Source organism: Bufo gargarizans, chromosome 2 (genome assembly GCF_014858855.1).
Source record: "Bufo gargarizans isolate SCDJY-AF-19 chromosome 2, ASM1485885v1, whole genome shotgun sequence".
In the NCBI taxonomy this organism is placed as follows: Eukaryota; Metazoa; Chordata; class Amphibia; order Anura; family Bufonidae; genus Bufo; species Bufo gargarizans.
Window position 1 is genome coordinate 344,358,195 of NC_058081.1, and position 17,343 is coordinate 344,375,537.

The 17,343-nt window shown below is 44.8% G+C and overlaps 1 protein-coding gene across 1 annotated transcript in view; it reads left to right on the top strand.

The window, feature by feature from the left end:
- ANO4 (anoctamin 4) overlaps positions 1-17,343 on the top strand; it is a 426,239-nt gene that overhangs the window by 297,990 nt on the left and 110,906 nt on the right. Inside the window, exons 11-12 of the mRNA XM_044277391.1 lie at positions 8,281-8,336; positions 12,753-12,874. Coding sequence (XP_044133326.1) covers positions 8,281-8,336; positions 12,753-12,874 — 178 coding nt within the window. The remainder of the gene's footprint in view (positions 1-8,280; positions 8,337-12,752; positions 12,875-17,343) is intronic.

The following is a 17,343-nucleotide window of genomic DNA, read 5'->3' on the forward strand; positions in this document are numbered from 1 at the left end:
ACTATATGGGGGAAATTACTATATGGGGTAGTGTGGGGGAAATTACTATATGGGGTAGTGTGGGGGAAATTACTATATGGAGCAGTGTGGGAGAAATTACTATATGGGACTAGTGTGGGGGAAATTACTATATGGGGCAGTGTGAGGAAAATTACTATATGGGGTAGTGTGGGGGAAATTGCTATATGGGGGTAGTGTAGGGGGAATTAATTACTATATGGGGCATTGTGGGGGAAATTACTATATGGGGCAGTGTGGGGGCATTTCTATTAGGGGATATTATTTTTGGGGACACTATACAGGCATTATTACCTGGAGCACAATTTAGGGTGTTATAATTACTGGGGGCACTCTAGGGGACATTTTAATTGCTGTAGACACTTTAGGGACCTTTGAGGTAATTTATCAAACTGGCGTAAAGTAGAAATGGGTTAGGTACCCATAGCAACAGATTTAACCTCTCATTTTTGACAGCTCTTTTGGAAAATGAAAGATGGAATCTGGTTGGTATGGGCACCTAAGCCAGTTCTATTTTACACCAGTTTGATAAATGACCCCAATTATGAGAAATCTAACGTGTCTGTGTAACATACTCTGTAGAGACGAGATGCGGCTGAAATAATTAGTCATGGCGTTCTGGGTCAAACGGAGGAGAAGAGGAAAGACAAGATCTACATTACAGGAGATGTCACTGGATGTAACAGGTATGTGGTGCTGTATTCCCCTATCATGTAGAGCTAACTCACTACTGTGACCTGCGTCTCATCTTCACATCCAATTCTTTTTTATCATAATCATATATATTTTAAATTTGGCAAATAAAATTTAAATTTGTCACCTGCAGTCCTAGGTAACAGTCCAGATAACAGTGATAACTTTCTGTGTGCAGATAATGTAGTTAATGTTCCATGCAGTCCTATGTAACACACCACATAACACAGTAGTTCACTGTGTTATGTGGGGTGTTACATAGGACTGCAGGTAACATCTATGACATCTGTACTCAGAGAGTTACGAGATGGTGGGAGTCAGACTCCTGGTACCCCCGTCAATCAGCTGTTTGAGGAAACCGCGATGTCCCAGTGAGCGCCGCAGCCTCTTTGCTCCTTACCAAGCACAGCGCTGTCCATTTGATAGCACTGTGCTTGGTATTACAGCTCAGTCCCGGTCACTCAGATGGGACAGAGCTCTACCTAGACCATGTGAACGATGTCATATAGCCTAGGAAGAGACTGTGGTGCTTACGAAGCACCGCAGCCTCTTCATACAGAAAAATAACTAAAACTAAAATGGAGGGGGCCTGAATTGGGTAGACAGCCCTGGGCCTATCATGCACCTGATCCGCCCCTGGCTGTGACGCCCTGCCAAGTGCCTCACCTCCTCGCAGCTTATCAAGTACAACGTCTTCCATTCTATAGCTGTCACCGCCAGATATCTGAGAAGCTCTGACAGATGTTCTTCAGAACCTCCTGATTGAGGTTCTTTTGTTTTGCTTTCGTTTTGTCATCTCGTTTCCCTCTTTCAGCTGTCATCTAGTGGCACTGATTGCATCCCTTTAAATCCCCTCCCATACTGCATCACTTTGCAGTTTATACAACTGGATTGTGCGCATGCTGGATGCTGCAACTGATGCTTCTACAAATAAGTCTGTTCCTTTATTTGTGTTTTCCTATTGGCTTGATCCTAGGTGACCCTGACTCCCTCTGTATTAAGTGTAGGGAGCCGGTGGTCGTGTCCCCTCACTATTATAGGGTGTTCAGGTGTCATACAGTCGAGGCACAAGGGAATGCAATTATATATCATATAAATATTTCCATGGGCTGAGAAGTCAGGGAGAGCGCTAGGGCTTTTACAGGGCTCACCCTTATGTTCCTTAGTTTTGGATCAAGTCAGTCGGATCTTCATTTGTTGTCTTCTAGTTTTCTGCAACACCATCCGTGACAATAGCGCTGGGCTTGGTATTGCAGATCAGCCCCTTTCACTTGAATGGGGCTGAGTTGTGCCAAGGCCATATGATCAATGAATGTGACATCACTGGCCTAGGCCAAACTGCAGAGGAGGCTGTGGCCCTCACTGCAGAGCCTCAATCTCCTCAAGCAGCTGTTCGGTGGGGGTAACGGGAGTCAGACCCCTACTATTCAAATACTAATGACCTATCCTGAAGATATAAAACACATACACCGGAGTGTTGCTACAAATATTTATTTTATATTAAGATTGTCTCGTACGAATATAGAACTGTATCCACTTAGATTGTCTGGTAAGGCCTAGCGCACCAGCCAATTTGCTTTCAACAAGACTTCAAGGAATTCACTACTAGCGTCTTATACAGTGGATATAAAAAGTCTACACACACCTGTTAAAATGCCATGTTTCTGTGCTGTAAATCATTTCAGAACATTTTCCACCTTTAATGTGACCTATAAACTGTACCACTCAATTGAAAAACAAACTGAAATCTTTTAGGTGGAGGGAAGAAAAAAAAAAACTAAAATAATGTGGTTGCATAAGTGTGCACACCCTCTCATAATTGGGGTTGTAGCTGGGTTCAGAATTAAGCAATCACATTCAAAATCATGTTAAATAGGAGTCAGCATATACCTACCATTATTTAAAGTGCCGCTGATTAATCCCAAATAAAGTTCAGCTGCTCTAGTTTGTCTTTCCTGAAATTTTCTTAGTCGCATCCCACAGAAAAAGCCATGGTCCACAGAGAGCTTCCAAAGCATCAGAGGGATCTCATTGTTAAAAGGTATCAGTCAGGAGAAGGGTACAAAAGAATTTCCAAGGCATTAGATATACCATAGAACACAGTGAAGTGGAGAAAATATGGCACAACAGTGACATTACCAAGAACTGGACATCCCTCCAAAATTGATGAAAAGACGAGAAGAAAACTTGTCTGGGAGGCTACCAAGAGGCCTACAGCAACATTAAAGGGGCTGCAGGAATATTTGGCTGTGTACTGGCTGTATACTGGCTGTGTACTGGCTGTGTGGTAAATGTGACAACAATTTCCCGTATTGTTCATATGTCTGGGCTATGGGATACAATGGCAAGACGAAAGCCTTTTCTTACAAAGAAAAACATCCAAGCCAGGCTACATTTTGCAAAAACACATCTGAAGTCTCCCAAAAGCATGTGGAAAAAGGTGTTATGGTCTGATTAAACCAAGGTTGAACTTTTTGGCCATAATTCCAAAAGATATGTTTGGCCCAAAAACAACACTGCACATCACCAAAAGAACACCATACCCACAGTGAAGCATGGTGGTGGCAGCATCATGCTTTGGGGCTGTTTTTCTTCAGCTGGAACTCGGGGCCTTAGTTAAAGAGGACCTTTCATCGGTTCAAACATTGTGAACTAAGTATCATGACATATACAGCGGTGCCCAGGGATCTCACTGCACTTACTATTATCCCTGGGCGCCGCTCCGTTCTCCCGTTATGTCCGCCGGTATGTTCGGGGACTTGGTTATAGTAGGAGGAGACTGCCCTTGTTCTGCTGGGTGTCTCCTTCTCCTAGGCTGTAGCACTGGCCAATCGCATCGCAGATCTCACAGCCTGGGAGAAAAAAACTCCCAGGCTGTGAGCTCTGCGCTGCAATTGGCCAGCGCTACAGCCTAGGAGAAGGAGACGCCCAGCAGAACAAGGGCAGACTCTGTCTACTATAACCAAGTCCCCTAAGTCTCCACCTACTATAACCAAGTCCCCGAACATACCGTGAGAACGGAGCGGCGCCCAGGGATAATAGTAAGTACAGTGAGATCCCTGGGTGCCGCTGTATATGTCATGATACTTAGTTCACAATGTTTGACCGATGAAAGGTCCTCTTTAAGCTAGAGGGAAATATGAACAGTTCCAAATACCAGTCAATATTGGCACAGAACCCTCAGGCTTCTGCTAGAAAGCTGAACATGAAGAGGAACTTCATCTTTCAGCATGACAATGACCCAAAGAATATATCCAAATCAACAAAGGAATTGCTTCACCAGAAGAAGATAAACGTTTTGGAATGGCCCAGCCAGAGCCCAGATCTGAATCCGATTGAAAATCTGTGGAGTGATCTGAAGAGGGGTGTGCACAGGAGATGCCCTCGCAATCTGACAGATTTGGGGTGTTTTTGCAAAGAAGAGTGGGCAAATCTTGCCAAGTCAAAATGTGCCATGCTGATAGACTCATACCCAAAAAGACTGAGTGCTGTAATAAAATCAAAAGGGGCTTCAACAAAGTATTAGTTTAAGGATATGCACACTTATGCAACCATAATATTTTATGTTTATATTGTTTCTTCCATCTACCTAAAAGATTTCATTTTGTTTTTCAATCGAGCTGTACAGTTTATAGGTCACATTAAAGTTCTGAAATTATTTATCTTTGTCTAATTTTTTTACAGCACAGAAACCTGACATTTTAACAGGGGTCTGTATACTTTTTATATCCACTGTATATAGTTATACTGCCCTGTCTGACTACCAGTACATTGTGAGCAGTGAGTGCTGACAGTGTTCGTGTGATCTGTATGCCTGGCCCGCTTGCCAACTATCTAGCCACTGAGAGATACAGGAGTTCACTGCCGGCTCTTCTGCATCTCCCAGCGCTCATTACTCAGCACATCGGGCATACAGATCACATGGACACTATCAGCGCTCATTGCTGAAAGTGTACCGATGTGACACAGGGCAGTATATAGACATATACAGTTAGTGTCAGACTGGGGTACTTAGGACCCACCAGTGTAACTGATTCTGGGGGCCCACCTTAGGGCTCCTGCACATAAACTTTTTTTTTTTCCATGTCTGTTCACTTCAATGGGGCCACAAAAAAAAATAAAAAATTACTCCATGTGCATTCCGTGTCTGTATGTCTGCATGGCCGTTCTGCCACTAGAATACGTCCTATTATTGTCGGCATTACAGACTGGCTGTTCTGTTCCACATAATGTGGAATGCACACACCCGGTATCCATGTTTTGCGGATAAATATTAAAGATGAAGTATGATGGCAGACATTCACAGCAAAATGTACAAACATATATATGGCAGAATTTACACATATATGGATATCCTGCACTTAAGTTAGTCAGAAACAAGACACATGCAGCGCACACCATCACCATTAGTCATTGGACAGATGTGGGACACAAGACACTTATACATGGCTCACATGTCACTGATGCATATGTCACATGCTGCACATACACCACTGATACATACACTTAGCAAAAATATAAACGCAACACTTTCGGTTTTGCTTCCATTTTGCATGAGCTAAACTCAAAGATCTGAAACTCCCCGGTGGGCTAGTCTGAGCATGTATACAGTATATAGTATTGGAAGTTGTTTAATAAGAGTAAAATAAATGAATGTAACAGCAGGAAACATTATAAGATAACTAACCAGCCATTGGTCACCTGCCAATTCTAGTAGTGATGCTCAGCATTCATGTGTATGTACATCAAGTCATTATTGCATCAATGTCAAAGTACAAGAGCTAGAAGGCATGTTATACATACAGTAGGTAGTAAATGCAAATGAAAGTCTAGCACTTTTTGATGTGTCTTTCACTTCTACTTAAAGAGAGGTGACTTTCCCAGTTGTGTACTCTCTTCATCCCAACAAATGTCTAATTTGTCCTTTAGCCCTGCACAAGTGATTATCATTGTGGCCATCTTTTATGCATCTTGATTTTATAATGGTAATAAAGGTGTTATGTACTGTTGATGCAGCATGACTTGTGGTTGGGATAATGAATGTGTTTCCATCTGACTGAACAGAGTTTGGCAATCAGCATGTAAATTAAGAAATTATAACCCACACGATAGCCATTCAGAATATGTCAAGCAGAAATGTATTCAAATCAGACAGAAGAAACTAAACTGTGGAAATTAAACTAAATATAAATTTAGAAATTAGAAATTAAAATAAATAGTGTTGATAGCGAATATTCTAATCGTGAATTTTTATCTTGAATATTCGCTCTTCCATACCCATGATCCCTCACTGCTTCTTACTTGTGGGCCAATGAGAAGGCTGCAATATCTTTGACTTTAGGAGTACTGTTGATTTTTGCAATCAAGAAAATAATGACGAAATCACGAATTATCAAATTTGCAAAAATATGACGAATGTTCGCCAAAATATTTGCGAAATATCGCAAATTCGAATATTGCTCCTGCCGCTATATTGCTCATAAACACATTTTATGGTTCCAACCAACAGCACCATTTGCCTACTGGAAAATTAAACTGACGCCATGATGCTGCGGGGCTTCTTAATAACGATTTAAATGTTCTGTTTATATTTTAAATTTTACGCATAGCATGCACCATTTTATAACTTCTTTATCTCCTTCATAGTAGAGTGGAGGATTTAGGCCATGTGCAACAGATGGGGTACTACCAGGGGTCCCTTAAAGTTTTGTCGTGACGCCAGTTGCATTTCAGCAACGAGGGACGGAGTCCCCCTAAGTAGGGGCTATTGGAGTTACCTAGGTGTTGGAATGCCAGAATGGTGTGAGGGTAGCCTATGGTGCCCCTTTAGGTGCTCCTACCTAGATATTCTGGAACCCCAGGTGTTGTCGTCCAAAGCAGTGTAATCAGGGGGAAATGGTTGAGGGATTTGTAGAAATGATTGAGTCCAGACTTTGTATTAACGTTGAAAACAGCTTTACTTGAATAAACTTGCATCAGAATAAAATCTTCCAACTTTATCTTGGTCACCAGCAAGCTTTGGCATAAGTTTTGGCAGACAAACATATTCGGCCTGCTACAGCTGAATCTTTTTAGGTCTGGTGTGCTGTCAGATTAAATAGAAATGTTTCCTTTCTGCTGTACTTAGCTTATTAGTCTTTATCTTGATCTGTATCTTTATTTTTATCCAGGGAACTTCTCCTCCTGGCTTCTGGAAGCTTTCAGCTGTAGGCCTCTATGCCCAGCAGAGCTTAGTGGTGCTCTCCAGGCTTGCACACACCCTCCCCCTTACAGGGGGTCAGCTAGACTGACCTTCAATAACTAAAACTCCTCCCTCTCTAGAGAGGGCTTGAATGGATAGAAGGTTCCATTCCAGGCAAACTAGCTCTGCCAATACTGCCACCATCTGCTGATGAACCAAGTACATTACACTTTAAGAGTTACAAAACCAGAAATACAGATTCACAATATGCAGGACCTAGCAATAAATACACAGGATGACACAGAATCAACCGTAGGTGATAGTAGAGGGCCGTAGAGGTGGTAATGCCTCTCTGGGGTGTTACACATGTTTAGAATGTTATTAACTGTACTGTAGCATCATGGTGTCGGTGTAATCACCAAAACTCTGGTGACAAGTTCCATTTAAGGCTCTATGTGTAAGGCTCTTTCATCTGTGGGATCATACTATACATCCATATGCCTCTGATTTCATACTGAAGTAGGCAGTTATTTCTGTTATATGGATATGGATATGGCCATATCAGAGGCCATATTAAGGAATTTTTTTCTCCTAGAGAAGCACCATAAGACAGTACACAGAATGTCTGTGGTTTCATAGATTGTAGCCATTGGGACTTAAAGTGGTTGTGCAAAAATGGGGCATGTACTGCATGACAAATGGTCACATGAAGCAAGGGTTCCGGTCACCACTACGGCCAGTGATTCAAAGAGAAAAATCTTCCCTTTGCACCCCTGCCAAGTGTGTGTTTGTGTGGGGTTGCCACCCCCCTCCTCCCCCCCCCCCCCAGTTCTTGCACAACCCCTTGAAGAGCTCATGCACATTGGAGAGACGCATGTGTGGTGCACAGGATCCTGATGTGTACATAAGCAAGGGGGTTGTGCCACTAATAACACTTATTACCTATCCACAGAATAGCTGGGACCTACATGGATCAAGAGAACAGGGGAACGCAAGTGCCGCTGAACTGACCCATGAGAATGCAGCGCTGCTACGTCCACGACTCCATTCTCTTCTATGGGGTTTCCAGGTACAGCACTCTCGGAAATCACATACAAGTGAATGGAGCAGTGGACTTAACAACGCTGCATTCTCATGGGGAAATTCGGTGGAACTTACGGTCCCCAGTTCTCATGATCACTGGGGGTACCATCGGTTGAACAGCCAGCGGTCAAACACTTATTCCCCATCTTGTGGACAGGGAATAAGTATTATTAGTAGCACAATCCCTCTAAGGGGGTTCTCCCGGAATTAACAAAATACAATTTTTCGGGATGACCTCTAAACTTTAGATGGTTATTGACAACACTACATTTTCTGCTAAAAGGACTTTTTTTTTCTTTTCTCAGGACTGAACCGCTTGCTTTCTAACTGCACTTACGAAGCTGCATTCCCTTTACATGAGGTATAATCTGACGTGCAATCTGTGATTCTTGTTAATTCAGTCCATTTTTAATTTATATATAGTGATGTCGTAAACATTGTTACCCAGCAACATAGATGTTATAAGATTTCTAGGGTAAGTTCATGCAGATTTATTGCAGAACATGTGCAGACATGTACAGTAAGTTAATTTTGTAGAAATCTATGCACAAACGTTAGGAAAAACTGCACATTTTTCTTCCTAAAAAGCTATTTTTGAAACCACCCTGCAGTTTTTTAAGCTTTTTTGGAGCTAAAGCCAGAAGTGGATGCAGCAGGAAAGAGTCTCAAGTCGTTGTGTAACGGACCGTTTCAGCAGACAAGGGGTTAAAATCCGTTTAGGCGATATGCCCCTTTCTGAGAGACAGGCACAGCTACTGCAGAACACCAACCTCCCGAACTGGATACAAAATAGCACTCCAAACTGGAACCTCGCGAATAGCTGCTGGCAGACGAACAGGAAAAGCGTACAGTCAGCTTACACTCCTGGCAATCAGTCTCTAACAGCATATAGGGAATCCCCCCAATAACGAGACAAGGCTCCGTCTTGAGGGTCAGCAGTGGTCTGATGTGCTGGCACACCCAGCCTGGTTTTTATTACAGTTTTGCAAATACAGAACAGATACAACACATCCCCACAATGCATCATGGTTTCCTCCTCTCTGTCCCAGAGACAACCGAGGGCAATCCAATTATCTCTCAGGACAAAGGGAGATCACCAATACACATGTGGAGACAACAGGACATACATCACCATTTAAACACACAATGGCACACCCCCACAGCAAACACAGTCATTTAACATATCCCCAGATAGCTCAAGTCTGAGTGCATATCATTAGGTGAATGGCACTCAGAATACACGAATACAATAGTATTAGCTATCTGGGTGCCCTCACATAACATAACATACAATTTAACCGAACGCATAATAACATAAAATACAATTCTACAGACAGATTTAAGCTGTGCGGCCGGTCTGTTTTCTCCTTTAAAGTTACTATGGGCCATAATCCTGAGGCAAGAGGCTTTTAAACAGCCCTCTCCAAAACCCAGTGGCGAGGTTGGTTTCGCCACACATCTCCCCCCCCCAGGGAAGACTAACCAGATACCTGACCTCACGCCGGTCGGTACCTGAGTTAGTCTGGCAGCCCACCCACAACCCAATACTGGACCTGTTGAATTTTGGGGCCTGGCTCTGTTCTGTAGGTCCCCAGCTGTTGAGTGTGCATCTGCTACTCCTTGCTTTGTGGTTCTCCAGCTTGGAGCTGTAGCTACTTGGTGGGCAGAGGCCGACTGTTCTCTGCCCAGATGCCAGCTCTTCCGCTGGGTTGAGGGGGGTACAAGCCAGTCCTGTAACAAGGGGGTTGGTGGAGCAGAGGCTAGCGGCTCTCTGCCCTGATGCCAGCTCTTCCGCTGGGAAGGGATCAGTGGGTATTGCAGGCTCATCCCCTGCCCCCGGAACTCGGTTGGGAAGTAGCTGGGAAGGGGAGGGCTCGCTTACCTCCTCCTCCTGGTATCCCTGCGGAGATGGCTGGAGATCTGGTTGTTTGAGGGGGAGACCGACTGTCTCCTCTTTGGCTAAACAGCCCTGTTGCTGGGGGACAAGACCGACGGTCCCTACCCCCTGTGCTGTGAGTGCAGAGACCACGGTCCCATCTGCACAGTTGTGGGGCTTACTGTCTCCCCCTGGTGCGTTAAGCTGCCGCTGGGGAATGGAGACTAGGCTCCCAGTTCCCAACAAATCCTGCTGCTGCTGGAGGACAGGACCGACTGTCTCTGCCCCCTGTAACTCAGCCTGCCACTGGGGAATGGAGACTCGGCTCCCAATTCCCTGTACATCACACGGCCGCTGGGGAATGGAGACTAGGCTCCCAATTCCCAAAAAATCATGCTGCTGCTGGGGGGCAGGAACAACTACCTCTGCCCCCTGTAACTCAGCCTGCCGCTGGGGAGGGAGGCCGCTGCTCTCCCCTCCCTGCACTTCACACTGCCGCTGGGGAATGGAGACTAGGCTCCCAATTCCCAAAAAATCATGCTGCTGCTGGGGGGCAGGAACAACTACCTCTGCCCCCTGTAACTCAGCCTGCTGCTGGGGAGGGAGGCCGCTGTTCTCCCCTCCCTGCACTTCACACTGCCGCTGGGGAATGGAGACTAGGCTCCCAATTCCCAAAAAATCATGCTGCTGCTGGGGGGCAGGAACAACTACCTCTGCCCCCTGTAACTCAGCCTGCCGCTGGGGAGGGAGGCCGCTGCTCTCCCCTCCCTGCACTTCACACTGCCGCTGGGGAATGGAGACTGGGCTCCCACTGTCCCGCAACTGTAACTTCCGATGGAGGTCCACCCAACGTGGCAGCTGACCGTCACCTTCTGCCCGGTATAGTAGGGTCTTGAACACTAGACTCCTCACGAACTTCACATATTTCTCAGCTGGATTGGGTCCGAAGAAGTTTAGCCGCAACCACATCATACGGTCAAATTCCTCCACAGAGTATCTGTACTCCACTGCTGGTTCCATCCTGGTGCTTTTAGGGTCGCTGTACTGAGACATGCGTTGCCCTTAAATTGTAGAATCCACAGAAATGGTGTCTCCTGTAGCTGTCCTTCTGGCTGTAGGAACGATCCCACTGCTGCCACCAATGTAACGGCACCGTTTCAGCAGACAAGGGGTTAAAATCCGTTTAGGCGATATGCCCCTTTCTGAGAGACAGGCACAGCTACTGCAGAACACCAACCTCCCGAACTGGATACAAAATAGCACTCCAAACTGGAACCTCGCAAATAGCTGCCGGCAGACGAACAGGAAAAGCGTACAGTCGGCTTACACTCCTGGCAATCCGTCTCTAACAGCATATAGGGAATCCCCCCAATAACGAGACAAGGCTCCGTCTTGAGGGTCAGCAGTGGTCTGATGTGCTGGCACACCCAGCCTGGTTTTTATTACAGTTTTGCAAATACAGAACAGATACAACACATCCCCACAATGCATCATGGTTTCCTCCTCTCTGTCCCAGAGACAACCGAAGGCAATCCAATTATCTCTCAGGACAAAGGGAGATCACCAATACACATGTGGAGACAACAGGACAGACATCACCATTTAAACACACAATGGCACACCCCCACAGCAAACACAGACATTTAACATATCCCCAGATAGCTCAAGTCTGAGTGCATATCATTAGGTGAATGGCACTCAGAATACACGAATACAATAATATTAGCTATCTGGGTGCCCTCACATAACATACAATTTAACCGAACGCATAATAACATAAAATACAATTCTACAGACAGATTTAAGCTGTGCGGCCGGTCTGTTTTCTCCTTTAAAGTTACTATGGGCCATAATCCTGAGGCAAGAGGCTTTTAAACAGCCCTCTCCAAAACCCAGTGGCGAGGTTGGTTTCGCCACAAGTTGGTAAACTTTGAATGGTCCCTTTTGTTAGAAAGGTTCCCCCAAAAATGGGCTCATCACAGATTGCCATGTCGCTGGGATCCCTTGTGTGGCAACACGTATATCATTTTCTTACAGCCTTACTACAGGGAAAATGAAGAATATCATTGTACCCACAGAAATCGACAGGCTGTGTATGCTATTCACGTACATGCAGGGCCCTCCAGGGATAGAGGTGTTCTTTGTAGCCACTCTCCCCTAATACACAGGGGTCCCGCATTAAAGAATCACCTCTAGTAACCTAAATTATAATAATAGCATATCAGAAAATGTATTTTTTTAACAAGAGAACTAATTACATTGATATACTTTTATATTTATATTTCATGATATTCTACAGAAAAGTAAATGACAGGATAATGTAAATGTAGTGCCTGTATACAGTTGCCATTCTGGATACTTGTATTTATTAGTATTCATATAAACATATACAATGCAGGATACAGACTAGATAGCAGTGTACAAATCTCTCACTATTAGGCCTCTTTCACACGGAACGTTGTTCCTTTTTTTTGTTTCTGTTGTGTTTCCGTTTCTATTCCGTTTTTCTGAATGTCATATACAATATACAGTAATTACATAGAAAAAATTGGGCTGGGCAAAACATTTTCAATAGATGGTTCCACAAAAACGGAACGGATACGGAAGACATACGGATGCATTTCCGTATCTGTTCCTTGAATGGAGTCACGGAACGTGATTTGCGGGTTTTAATAGGACATGTTCTATCTTTCATTGGAACGGAATAATGGAAATACGGAAACGGAATGCATACAGAGTACATTTAGTTTTTTTTGCGGAACCATTAAAATGAATGGTTCCGTATACAGACATTATACGGTTCGCAAAAAACGCCCTGTAAACGGAAAAAAAAAAAGCTGTTGTGTGAAAGAGCCTTACATTGTTGAAATTGATGATTTTTTTGTCTTATTTGTATTTAAGGGAGGTTACAGAAGCAAAAACTCAATAAAGACCCATGGAGCAGAAAATCACAGACATCTTCTTTTTGAGTGCTGGGCGTCCTGGGGGGTGTGGTACAAATACCAGCCTCTGGATCTTGTACGGTAATTTGAGTGTCTCATTCTGTGGCAGATGGTATTTAGAACAATTTTCATTTACTTTTCAATTTCATGGTGATGATATCTGACAGGTTATTCAGTCATTTAAAGGGGTTCTACAGTTTGTTTTAACTGATGATCTCTCCTCAGGATAGAGCATCAGCATCTGATCGGCTGGAGTCCAGCAGCACCGCGGCCTTCTTACTGTTTACTGCAGGCCCAGTGACGTCACGACTAGTATCAACTGGCCTGGTCGCGGCTAAGCTCCGTTCACTTGAATGGAGCTTAGCCGCGCCCAGGCCAGTGATACTAGTCGTGACTTCACTGGGCCAGCAGGATGTTCAGTCCGTCACAGACACAACCAGTCCTACTCACATTGTATGGCAGATTCCCAGAGAACCCCCTTTAAACTGCTCTGGAAAAAAGTTTTACTGCTGCACAGTTTTGATAAATGAGGCTTTTAAAAATGCACCAAATTTATCATACAGCACGAGCCGCTGTGATAAATCTGATTATAAACTGTCTACATTTAAGACCATATTAGTAAATCCACCCACTGTTGTGAACTCTTAACATGAACCAGCTAGCCTGCTAATCCACAAATACAGTATGTATGCACTATTAGACTGCCTTTGACCTCTGATGTTCTTTCTATGGTTGTAATCAGTGGCGTAGCGTGGGTTGCCAGCACCCGGGGCAAGCCAAGTATTGCGCCCCCCAACCTGTGACCACGCCCCTTTTTACAAATTATGCATGTAGATGTTACCTGCAGTCCTATGTAACACCACAGATAACACAGGAATAACTCTCGGAGTACATATAATGTAGTGGATGGGTGTGAGGCCCCAGAATTCAGAACACGCACAGTGTGACCTGAAATCTGGGGCTGGGCTTCGGCAGTGTGGCCCAAATTCGATATCCACCCCCACCCCCCAAAACAGATATTTGGATGGACATAACATACATTGCTATGAAATATACAGGAGAATACAGCACCATATTTCTTACATCCAGTGACATCTCCTGTGATATAGACTTTCCTCAGCATCCTCATTCAGAGATAGGCCCATGATAACTTCTTTCAGCCGCATCTCATCTCTGTGGAGTTTCACAGTAAATGTTTTGGATTTCTCACTTTACTATCATCCTCAGATAATAGACCTCCCCTCCCCCGTAGTGCCAAAAACTATAATGCCCTCTGTATACCGTATTTTTCGCCCTATAGGACGCACCGGCCCATAAGACGCACCTAGGTTTTTGGGGAGGAAAATAAGAAAAAAATTATTTTTAACCAAATGCTGTGCTTTTGGTGGGTTTGGAACTAATGGTGGTCTGTGGGTGGCACTATTACTGGGGCTCTGTGAAGGACACTGTTATGGGGGGATCTGTGGATGACAGACACTGTTATGGGGGGGATCTGTGGATGACGGACACTGTTATGGGGGGGATCTGTGGATGACGGACACTGTTATGGGGGGGATCTGTGGATGACGGACACTGTTATGGGGGGGATCTGTGGATGACGGACACTGTTATGGGGGGATCTGTGTATGACGGACACTGTTATGGGGGGATCTGTGGATGACGGACACTGTTATGGGGGGATCTGTGAATGACGGACACTGTTATGGGGGGATCTGTGGATGACGGACACTGTTATGGGGGGATCTGTGGATGACGGACACTGTTATGGGGGGATCTGTGGATGACGGACACTGTTATGGGGGGGATCTGTGGATGACTGACACACTGTTACAGGGGGGGATCTGTGGATGGCACTGTTACGGGGGGGGGGGGGGGATCTGTGGATAGCACTGTTACAGGGGGGATCTGTGGATGGCACTGTTACAGGGGGGATCTGTGGGTGGCACTGTTACATATGTGCCATCCACAGACCCCCCACCCCATAACTGTGCCATCCACAGCCCCCCAGCCCATAACAGTGCCATCCACAGACCCCCCCCCCTTAACTGTGCCATCCACCGATCATCCAATAGCTCCCCCCCCCCCGCCGCCGCCTGTATACTAATATTAAATGTCTTATTCAATTAAATTGTATTAGATATGCCCCCTCACTCCTATATTGCTAATCGAACCTTAAATCCTTTTCCTAGGTGCTGTAATGCAGGCCGGGCGGCCGGCGCGTCACTCGCTGACGTCACTTGCCTGCGCCGCCTGCTTCATTCATAAAGTAGGCGGCGCAGGCACGTGACATCAAGGAGTTACGCTGCCGCCCGCCCAGCCTGCATTACAGCACCTAGGAATAGGATTTAAGGTACGATTAGCAATATAGGAGTGAGGGAGCATATATAATACATTTTAATCGAATAAGACATTTAATATTAGTATACCGGAGCGGCGGGGCGGGGCTATAGTACATTGATTGCACTGCCCCGCCGCTATTCCCGGCCCCCAGCTCCTCCTCCCAGTCCCTCCCCCGGCCCCAGCTCACGCTACATCGCATCCAGCGATGTTAAATTGTCAGCATTCGCCCCATAAGACGCAGGGGCATTTCCCCCCGATTTTTTGGGGGGGGAAAGTGCGTCTTATGGGGCGAAAAATACGGTAATTAAAATATATACTGGCCCCTCTGTATTATTATTATTTCCTCCTCTGTATTATTATTATTATTATTTTTAATAATATTATAAATGCCCCCTCTGTAGTATTATAGTAATAATTATGCCCCCCACTTCAGCCCCTCCAGCATACAGTCCAATGTAAAATACCTCACTCCCCCTGCCTTCAGCCCCTCCAGCATACAGTCCCATGTAAGATACAACCTTCCCCCTGCCTTCAGCCCCTCCAGCATACAGTCCAATGTAAAATGCATCACTCCCCCTGCCTTCAGCTCCTCCAGTATACAGGGAGTGCAGAATTATTAGGCAAGTTGTATGTTTGAGGTTTAATTTTATTATTGAACAACAACCATGTTCTCAATGAACCCAAAAAACTCATTAATATCAAAGCTGAATATTTTTGGAAGTAGTTTTTAGTTTGTTTTTAGTTTTAGCTATTTTAGGGGGATATCTGTGTGTGCAGGTGACTATTACTGTGCATAATTATTAGGCAACTTAACAAAAAACAAATATATACCCATTTCAATTATTTATTTTTACCAGTGAAACCAATATAACATCTCAACATTCACAAATATACATTTCTGACATTCAAAAACAAAACAAAAACAAATCAGTGACCAATATAGCCACCTTTCTTTGCAAGGACACTCAAAAGCCTGCCATCCATGGATTCTGTCAGTGTTTTGATCTGTTCACCATCAACATTGCGTGCAGCAGCAACCACAGCCTCCCAGACACTGTTCAGAGAGGTGTACTGTTTTCCCTCCTTGTAAATCTCACATTTGATGATGGACCACAGGTTCTCAATGGGGTTCAGATCAGGTGAACAAGGAGGCCATGTCATTAGATTTTCTTCTTTTATACCCTTTCTTGCCAGCCACGCTGTGGAGTACTTGGACGTGTGTGATGGAGCATTGTCCTGCAAAATCATATTTTTCTTGAAGGATGCAGACTTCTTCCTGTACCACTGCTTGAAGAAGGTGTCTTCCAGAAACTAGCAGTAGGACTGGGAGTTGAGCTTGACTCCATCCTCAACCCGAAAAGGCCCCACAAGCTCATCTTTGATGATACCAGCCCAAACCAGTACTCCACCTCCACCTTGCTGGCGTCTGAGTCGGACTGGAGCTCTCTGCCCTTTACCAATCCAGCCACGGGCCCATCCATCTGGCCCATCAAGACTCACTCTCATTTCATCAGTCCATAAAACCTTAGAAAAATCAGTCTTGAGATATTTCTTGGCCCAGTCTTGACGTTTCAGCTTGTGTGTCTTGTTCAGTGGTGGTCGTCTTTCAGCCTTTCTTACCTTGGCCATGTCTCTGAGTATTGCACACCTTGTGCTTTTGGGCACTCCAGTGATGTTGCAGCTCTGAAATATGGCCAAACTGGTGGCAAGTGGCATCTTGGCAGCTGCACGCTTGACTTTTCTCAGTTCATGGGCAGTTATTTTGCGCCTTGGTTTTTCCACACGCTTCTTGCGACCCTGTTGACTATTTTGAATGAAACGCTTGATTGTTCGATGATCACGCTTCGGAAGCTTTGCAATTTTAAGAGTGCTGCATCCCTCTGCAAGATATCTCACTATTTTTGACTTTTGTGAGCCTGTCAAGTCCTTCTTTTGACCCATTTTGCCAAAGGAAAGGAAGTTGCCTAATAATTATGCATACCTGATATAGGGTGTTGATGTCATTAGACCACACCCCTTCTCATTACAGAGATGCACATCACCTAATATGCTTAATTGGTAGTAGGCTTTCGAGCCTATACAGCTTGGAGTAAGACAACATGCATAAAGAGGATGATGTGGTCAAAATACTAATTTGCCTAATAATTCTGCACTCCCTGTACAGTCCCATGTAAGATACAACCCCCCTGACTTCAGCCCTTCCAGCAAAC